The sequence below is a fragment of the Pinus tabuliformis genome, chromosome 7 (genome assembly GCF_031772625.1).
Source record: "Pinus tabuliformis cultivar Carrire ecotype Pingquan chromosome 7, CPIR1, whole genome shotgun sequence".
NCBI lineage: Eukaryota > Viridiplantae > Streptophyta > Pinopsida > Pinales > Pinaceae > Pinus > Pinus tabuliformis.
In genome coordinates, this window is record NC_142293.1 from 634,001,279 (window position 1) to 634,010,983 (window position 9,705).

At 36.9% G+C, this 9,705-nt stretch overlaps 1 protein-coding gene across 1 annotated transcript; it reads right to left on the reverse strand.

The window, feature by feature from the left end:
- Window positions 1-5,172: 5,172 nt before the first annotated feature.
- Window positions 5,173-7,082, reverse strand: LOC149249038 (uncharacterized). The gene is made up of 3 exons (XM_089451789.1): window positions 6,924-7,082; window positions 5,922-6,043; window positions 5,173-5,716 (listed from the first exon to the last, which is right to left on the reverse strand). The coding sequence occupies exons 1-3, from the start codon at window positions 7,080-7,082 to the stop codon at window positions 5,173-5,175; spliced, it is 825 nt and encodes a 274-aa protein (XP_089307915.1).
- Between the last annotated feature and the right edge of the window lie 2,623 nt (window positions 7,083-9,705).

Below are 9,705 nucleotides of genomic sequence, written 5' to 3' on the forward strand. Positions count from 1 at the left end.
GAAACTGGCTATGCTGAACCGGCAGATGCAACAACATTGGTTGCTTTGACAGTAACAGAAAGAGACCAATTGAAGAGCGACAAGAAGAAGGATGCGAAAGCCCTCTTTTTTCTCTCCCAATCAGTACATGAAAGTGTTTTTCCATGGATAGCAGCAGCAACAAAATCCAAGGAGGCATGGGATATTCTCAAAACTGCCTATCAAGGCATGGAGAAGGTGAAGACTGCAAAGTTGCAGATGTTGAGGAGAGACTTTGAAACACTCAGCATGAAGGAATCTGATACAATAGATTCATTTTTCACTCAGGTTATTGGGCTGATAACCCAGATAAGATCTCATTGTGAGATTCTTGAAGAAAGAAGGATTGTAGAGAAGATCTTGAGATGTTTACCCTCAAGGTTTGAAGCTGTTGTGATAACAATAGAAGAAACAAAGGATCTCTCACAGTTCACAATAGATGAACTAAGTGCTTCTCTTATGTCTCATGAACACAGACTGAGTAGAGGAACAGATTCCTCTTTTGAGCAAGCATTCAAGACTCAGATGTCTTTTGGCCAAAGAAAAGATCGAGGCAGAGCAAATAACAGAGGTCGTGGAATAAGCCAAAACAAAGGCAGAAATAATCCTGCAAGTACAAGCGGAAGGAGTTGCAATCAGAACCAAGATGAAGGTTCAAGAAAATAGCGAGCTCATGGACAAAGGTATGACAAATCTCAAGTCCAATGTCATTATTGTAAGAAATATGGGCACTACGCCAATGAATGTAAGAAAAAAAAAAATCACATGAATAGTAGGCAGAATGCTAATTTTGCAAATGAAGAAGATAAGAATCCAAAGATTGTGCTGTTAACATGTAATATTACACAAGACAAACAAAAAGATTTTTGGTTCTTAGACTCAGGTTGTAGTAATCACATGACTGGAAATATTGCAATGTTTGCCAATCTGGATGAAAATGTGAAATCTGAGGTAACAACAGGAAAACTGATAATAAGATATCTGTCAAGGTAAGGGCAGAGTCAGTATCCAAGCAAGAAATGGAGAACAGATGATTGTGCCAGAGTATATAATATGTACCCGGTCTGAAATGTAATCTTTTGAGCATTAGACAGCTCATTAACAAAGGTTACAATGTGTTCTTCAAAGATGATATGTGTACAATCAGAGACATACCTCCAAGTGAGAAGATCATCGCACATGTGCAGATGACCAGCAATAGAATGTTTCCTCTCAAACTCAGGGCAGATTTGAAAGAAGGAAGAGTTATTGCAGCTGTAACACAAGAAGTCTTTCAGGAACAAGTGAAAGATGAGAATTGGTTGTGGCACTTGAGATTTGGACATCTCAATTTCGGAGGCTTGAATCTGTTGCACATAAAGGGATGGTAAAGGGATTGCCATTGATCGAGAAACCGGACAGCCTTTGTGAAGGCTGCATTTTGGGCAAGCAACACAGAGAAAGCTTTCCAGCAGGGAAGAGTATAAGGGCAGAAGCACCCTTGGAAATTGTTCACTCTGATGTGTGTGGACCGATGCAAATACCGTCATTTTCCATAAATAAATATGTTTTAACCTTCTTTGATGATTACACCAGAAAGACATGGGTGTATATGTTGAAACAGAAGAGTGAAGTGTTTGAGAAATTCCGCCACTTCAAAACTCTTGTTGAGAAGCAGTGTGGGCATTATATCAAAGTGCTCAGAACAGATAGAGGAGGAGAGTACATCTCCAATGACTTTCTGCGTTTTTGCAGAGAGAATGGAATACAAAAGCAGTTCACCACGAGGTATACACCTCAGCAAAACGGTGTTGCCGAAAGGAAGAATAGAACCATTCTTGACATGGTCAGAAGTATGCTAAAGGCAAAGAACTTGCCGCATGAGTATTGGGCAGAAGCTATCACTTGCGCAGTTTACATCTTGAATAGATGCCCAACTAAAGCTGTCATGAACAAAATATCAGAAGAAGCATGAAGTGGTCAAAAGCAAACTGTCACTCACATGAGAGTATTCGGTTGTGTAGCGTATGCACATGTACCGGATCAGCTAAGGAAGAAGCTTGACAGTAAGGGGGAGAAGTGTGTCTTTATTGGTTATAGTGATGAGTCAAACGCATACAAACTCTATAATCCATCCACCAAGAAATTGATAGTAAGCAGAGATGTGCAGTTCATTGAAGATGAAGCTTGGGATGGAAGCTTAGAGAAGACAGTGAATGTGAAGACAATTGTGTCTCACGAAGAAGAAGAGGAAGGGACAGCAGCAAATAATCCTTCCTTGGTGGCTCCTCCTCCACCACTGCAAGTACAACAAACCACACCACAACCTGGAATTCGAACAGCCTTGAGAAGTCAAGGAAGTGTTTTTTCAAGCACACCATAGGGATCAGAAATACCCTCAAGTTCGGATGGAACTCCAAGCACACCAAGAAGACTAAGATTCAGAAATTTGAATGAGATTTATGAACAAGGAGAAGTAAGTAACAATACCGGTCTGAATTCATTATTTGCTTTGTATTGTCATGTTGATGACCCAGTTCATTTTGAAGATGCTGTAAATGAAGATAAATGGATTAAAGCAATGAATGAAGAAATTGGTGCAATTGAGAAGAGTAAAACATGGGAGTTAGTGGACCTCCCTGAAGGCAAAGATGCCATTGGAGTTAAGTGGGTCTATAAGACCAAAAGCAATGCTGAAGGCAAGATTGACAGGCACAAAGCAAGACTTGTTGTGAAAGGCTACAAGCAGCAACAAGGCAAAGACTATGATGAAACCTTTACACCAGTAGCAAGGATGGAAACAGTCAGAACAGTGTTGTCTATTGCAGCACAACACAAATGGAAGATTTATCAGATGGATGTTAAATCTGCATTCCTGAATGGGGTGTTAAAAGAAGAGGTTTATGTTGAACAACCTCCAGGCTATGAAGTTGAAGGCCAAGAGCATAAAGTCTGCAAACTGAAAAAGGCTCTTTATGGGCTGAAGCAAGCTCCAAGAGCATGGTACAGCAGAATAGATGCTTATCTGATTGACAATGGGTTTGATAAGTGTGATGGTGAACCCACACTCTACATAAAGGATAATGACGGTAAGATTCTTATTGTTGTTTTATATGTAGATGATTTGATTTTTACTAGCAATGATGCTTCTCTCATTGCAAATTTTAAAGCAGTCATGAAAAGTGAATTTGAAATGGCTGACTTGGGCTTCTTAAGATATTTTCTTGGAATTGAAGTAGACCAAAGTGAAAATGGTGTTTTCATTTCTCAAGTTAAATATGTGGAAGAAGTGTTAAAGAGATTTAACATGCAGAACAGTAAGGCAGCTGTGACTCCAACTGTAATGGGGTTGAAATTGACCAAAGAAGACAGCAACAAGGATTTTGATCCAAAATTGTACAAGAGCATAGTTGGCAGCCTTATGTACTTGACTGCAACTAGGCCAGACATTATGCACGCTGTAAGTTTAATCTCCAGATTTATGGAAAGACCGAAAGAGACTCATTGGCAGGCAGCCAAGAGGATTCTAAGGTATGTGAATGGAACGAAGGGGTTTGCTATTTTATACTCCTCATCTGAAAGTTTCATGTTGACAGGTTACACCGACAGTGATTGGGCTGGAAGTGTTGATGATAGGAAAAGCACATCGGGATATGTGTTTCATATGGGATCGGGAGCCATCTCATGGGCTTCCAAGAAGCAACCTGTTGTGTCTTTGTCAACAGCAGAGGCAGAGTATGTGGTAGCAACAGCAGCGGCATGCCAAGCAGTGTGGCTGAGAAGAGTTCTCAGAGATTTGTGTCATGAACAAGAAAAGGGCACAACCATTTACTGTGACAATAGCTCGGCAATAGCATTGTCTAAAAATTTTGTCTTTCATAAAAGGACAAAGCATATTGACACCAAATTTCACTTCATACGTGAATTGGTTAACAATGGTGAGATTGTTTTGCAGCACTGCAGAACAGAGGATCAGTTAGCTGACATCTTCACAAAACCATTGGGAAAGAAAAGCTTTGATCATTTCAGGAAATGTCTGGGTATGATTGAACGCCCAACAGTTGAAATTAAAGGGGAGTGTTGGAATATTAATTCCAACTACTGTGCAGCGACAGCGATATGGGACATTGCCGATCAGCAATCGCCGATGGGCATATCGGTGAGTCGGCGTATCGGCGGGATGGAGCATCGACGTATCGGCGGTAGCATTGCGATATCGCATCGGCGCTTTCAAAAGGTGGCAGGCCCTTTGCACAGATATGTTTGCGATCCGATAGCCGGACCCGACGAGCATATAGCATTGTGCTGTATAATATTTCAAGTTCCGCCTGCGGCCAACTTTTTCATGTTTTTAATGTTTTTTTTAAGCTTAAGTTAAAATGCATCGCATCGCTGTATATCGCATCGGCGGGTCGTAAATCAGCATTTCGCTATGCGATAGTGCAATATTGTGATAAGCCTGCATTAAATATAGATAGGATATTTTCAGCCAAGTAATCAATGCTATTTACTGCGGTTGGTAAATGCAGGTAGGATATTTTTCTTCTATCTTATCACTCAGAATCAGATATGATTTTAACCTATATAAGGTGTAATGAACAACAGTTTTGTAAGGAAGTGAGCAAGAGAGAAGTTGTTGAAGAATCTGAGAGTTTTTGTAATTATCTCTAAACGCACAGCAGTGCTAAGATAGTTGAAAGCAGATTATGGAACTGGAGCGTTCCTGTTGCAACCCCTGTGTAGAGGAAGACTATTTTGTAGCAGTTTTTTTTATGATTAAAGATCCTGTATTGAAATCAGAGCATTGTTCTCTGTGCATTTCTTTTGTGTTTGAGCGTTGTTCTCTGTGCATTTCTTTGCGTTTTGAAATAAACAGAAATTTCCAACATCCTGTACTAAATGACCCTATATGAGTGTTATAAGCACCTAGGTAGAAATCAGCTGAAATGGATGGATTTGAATCTGAATTAGGGTTCCATGTTGTAATTCCAGAAGAATATGCTGTCAACAAGAAATGGTCCATCATCATCTCATTTTCATTGATGATGTCGCCATCATTTTCAATTTTAGCTGAATCGCTGATCTCAACCAGAGCAGGAATGGTGACGATGCAGTCAACAGTGCTATTGGGAAAGCCAGGCATTTCATGAGGGGGCAGTGCTGAACGCGGTTCTATTAATTGGTCACATTTTGGTCACATTTCGATGATGTAACAGACTTACCAGATTGGCCTCTGGCTTCGGGAATAGGAGATGCAACATCTTGATGCTTGGTGTGGCAATAAGAATCAATCAACAGCCGTGAACAAGAAATCAGTTGGTTGTTATTGGGCTGCCCCTCAATTGAAAGCTCACAATTTTGATCCTCGTCTACTTCTTGTTTTATTTCCAATATGTCCGGAACACAAGAGTGCCGATTTTCTGCACCTGTCACCATACTAAAGTTGTTATGAAGACATTGTGGGTACCCGTCAGGCATAACGCCCAACGGCTGGGTAATAAAAGACCGCTTGTAAGCATCACGAAGATGAGGATGAGGATGAGCAATCACTGATTTGGTATTGCAGGTATGATTGTATTTGGTTCCAGCGTTGCCCTCGGCATCGCTGGACGAACAGGAGAGCCTGTGCTTCAAAACCTTCCTCTTGATGCAAGAGTTCCAGTAATTCTTGATCTCATTGTCTGTGCGTCCGGGCAAATGGGCAGCAATTTGAGACCACCTGCACGATTCACTCCCAAAGATAATGAGGTGACATGGCAACAAAATTTTCAGAGAGTAATGGACAGATCAGCGGGCTTTCAGAACAATGACTACAAAATATATCAATGTCAATTAACTACCAAGTGATAGAACAAGTGCTACTAGGAAAGTCGCAGAATAGATCAAACTGGAGCAAATTAGTTCGAATGGCGCAAAAGAGGAACCTGTTCCCGAGAACGTATTGTAATTGTATGATCAGTTGCTCTTCTTGGGGTGAAATTGCGCAGCGTTTAAGACCAGGCCGCAGGTAGTTAATCCATCTCAGCCCGCAGCTTTTTCCACTTCTCTGCAAACATGTATGTTCATTTCATTGGATTCAATATAATAATATATCCTAGCTGCTTAATCTTAACCCCAACTAAACTTAAATTTATTAAACAGAGAGAAAAAAACCCTAGGAATGCCTACTGGAATAGATATCTGTCGAAGTAACAGAAATAAAATGAACTAATCATTAAGTATCTCAAGAAGCATACAATAGTGCAGCTAGAGTACATAATTTTAGGAAAGAGTGTGATTTGTTTGTTGTGGTTTAAATAATATTTTTAAATGAGTAAGTGGATTCAGTAATTTGAAAAAACTCTACGAAAATAAAATTCTCCATATTAAACAACTTAATTTTCTGTTTTTAATATTTTATTAAATTTATTAAAATTACCCAGCAAAAAAATATTATGAAAATGATTTTTTATTTTTTTTTAAACACTATTTCTATATAAGTCCTGATTAACCCGTATAAACCTAGAATTGATAGTATCAAAATGTTTGCAAGGCAGATAACTCAGATCTATAAAAAATTAATGAAAAAACATAAAGACATTCTCACCTGGACATTTTTAGCATCTTGTTTTGTATGGTCATCTTTATGTGGTTTTGTATGAATATCTTTATGTAGATTGCTAATTCCTCAAATATTCCGCAATCAAATGGACAGAAATATTCGATAAATCAACAATTTACTAAGGTCATATCCTTTCGATTGTGAAATATTAGAGAAATCAACAATCTACTAAGGTTAAGAGTTAAAACTACCTGGTTGGTTTCTTCTAAACGTTGATCCACCTCTAGGTGGAGATATTATATTACAGCTATTTGTCATATTGCACTTATGTTTTAGACTACAAGAAGAAGGTCGCAATGAGAATGCAAGTTGTTAAATTATTTACCAGCCGTGTTTGCAAGATAGCTCCAGGAACGGCCCCGGAGGCCGTTGTTCGTGATATAATTGATGAGTTTCTCATCTTCCTCTGGTGACCAGCGACCTTTCCTAAGATTTTGATTGGAGCGAAAAGGATGCCATGTCCGTGTTCTTCTGCATACCACATCTTTTTTGTCAAATCCTTTTATCTACGAGGGTGGTGCACTCGCCGAGAAGAATCACAGGTTGCCAAAGCTAACCAGCCATATATTGGGTATTTAATGCCGAAATATATCGCGCAAGTTTCGATAACATGGGAGCGGGCAAATATTATTTAATGTCGAAATTGCCCGCTCCCTGTTATCGCGTTAATTGCGCGCATATATTTCGGCATTAAATACCCAATATATGGTGGTTAGCTCTTTCCATCAAATTCCAATTCGAATTCTGTTTCATACGAAAAAATTATACTTTATAAAATCGATTTCAGAAGAAAATTTATACCCTATAAACACTGATACTGAACAAATTTGAAAATACATATCTTTTATATATATATATATATATAAAATTTTTATAAATTTAAATAAACAACTATTATATTCAACAAATTTATCATTTTTCTTAACTCCAAAAATACCATTCTTTAACATATTTTAATATAGATTTAAACATTCAAATTTACTTAACGTACTATACTATTTGTAAATTTTAACATACAATTTATTGTTTTTATATAAAATTTAACATATAACATTGCCAACTTTAATTTTTTAATATATAATTTTCTATATTTTATATAAAAATAAATAAATTAATATGCCTATTTACTTAGGATTCATAACTGCTAAATTACCATACCATTTGCAACTGCAAATATTTTTACATACAGTTAGTTTGCTGTTTTATAAATATTTTTTTCAACATAGAAGTTTTTTTTTTTTTAATAAGCTGATACAGGACTGAATGCACCTTCTAATTTTTTTAGATCAATATGACCTAACTGGGTAACTATACTCCATTTCTTGGGATTAACTTAGATAGAAAAATTTTATGACACATTTGTTTTTAAGCGCTGGTTTTATCTTTCTTTTTAAATACTTGTTCTATTAGCTTTTATGTGGTTATGTACTTATTCCATTATATTAAGCTTTTGTGTAGTTATAAATAGAATAAAAATTTCTTAACCATAATAATTTATTAGGTTTTTTCTACTGTTTAAATTTTTTTAATGAAATATATGTTAATGAAATTCAAGGCTATCACTCCAATATTTCTCTATATTCAAATTTGATATCTATTAAAATTTCATTTACAGTTTATCCACCAAAAAATAATTAAAATAAATAAATATACATCATAAAATAATAACAAAATAAATATTTCAATTAAACATATTGTTTAAATTAATCTATACTTAAATCACTCATAGAATTCAATTCACGAACATTAGGGTCACTTAAATACTTTCAAAACCACTTATTAGAATTCAAATCACTAACATTAAGGTCAGCTTAAATACTTTCATATTTTTTTCCCTATTTGGAAAAAGACGTTAGGTAGAACGTCAAATTCCAGGTCTGCTTGGAATGACAGGACCAGAAGGGCTCTTCCACAGAATATAAAGCATAACAACTCACGTCAAAGACGTTCATTCCATTTGTTGAACACCCATCACTCAGTTGTTGCTGGGAATGATGAATAAAATGGGAACCTGCCTTGGGTTCCTCCTCTCTGGTGGATCCGCGTGTGCCCCAGATATACTGTCAACGCAAAATCTGTCTCCCAGCAGCTGGCGGGGAATAGCACCGATAAATTTGTACTTACCCGTTCTTTTTTATCTTATTCTTTATGACCGTCCACCGAAACGTGCAAAACTATTTAATTTTAAATACAACTATCAATTAACTTTTTTTGGTTCTTCATTAACACATAGCTTTCATATAAAATCTTAATTATTTTGGAGGGAGAAAAGTCAAATTTACGTTCGGTTAAGCACTTTTATATTTGTTTCAAAATTTCTTTAAAATAAAGCGTTCTGAAGATCACAAATATCTTAATATAAATGTACAAGTCATCAAATATTGAGAAATCTAGTAAATTATTTATTAAAATATCGTAAAAGATTGAAAACTAAAGAGAGAATATTTTAAAATTATATCCAGAAGGTTTGCCCAACATTATTATTAATTATGAAAACTAAATAAATAAAGATGATTTATTAAAAAACATTATTAAAGTGAATCTAAGTGAAACAAATCTAATATGTTTACGGAAGATTTTGAGTCCAAGGCTCTTAACTCATCCCGTTTTCTACTTAAGCTTTGGAAAAGGTATGCGGATGACACCAATGTTATCTAGTCTCATGGCCAAGAGGAATTAGATCTCTTCTTCGATCATCTCAACAGTGAATCCTCAGCCATTAAGTTCACTAAAGAGCACGAAGTTGATGGATGCCTTCCTTTCCTTGATATTCTTATTTCTAAGAATAGTGATGGCTCCCTCTCCCACCAAGTTTTTCGAAAGAAAACGCATACAGAGCAGTATCTTCATGCCAGTTCCCACCATTTCTCTGCTCAGAAGATGGGGGTTCTCAATACCCTTGCTACCAGAGCCCTAAGGATCTCGGATAAAAAGAGCTTTGAGAAAGAAAAATCCCATCTCCTTGACGTCTTTGTTGAGAATGGTTATCGTAGATACATGGGACAGAAGGCTTTCATAAAAGCCGCAATTCTCTTACTAAAGGGGAACCGAAGGAGTGTATTCCAGGTGTCCATCTTTCGTTTGTTCAGGGGACCACTGATAAGATT

Excerpts from the sequence above, each read along its gene's own strand:
- LOC149249038 (XM_089451789.1), bottom strand. The coding sequence starts at position 7,082 with ATGTGGTATGCAGAAGAACACGGACATGGCATCCTTTTCGCTCCAATC. Across the intron at positions 6,044-6,923 it reads CTATCTTGCAAACACGGCTG|AGAAGTGGAAAAAGCTGCGG; the intron begins GTAAATAATTTA and ends ACATGTTTGCAG. Across the intron at positions 5,717-5,921 it reads CAATACGTTCTCGGGAACAG|GTGGTCTCAAATTGCTGCCC; the intron begins GTTCCTCTTTTG and ends TGAATCGTGCAG.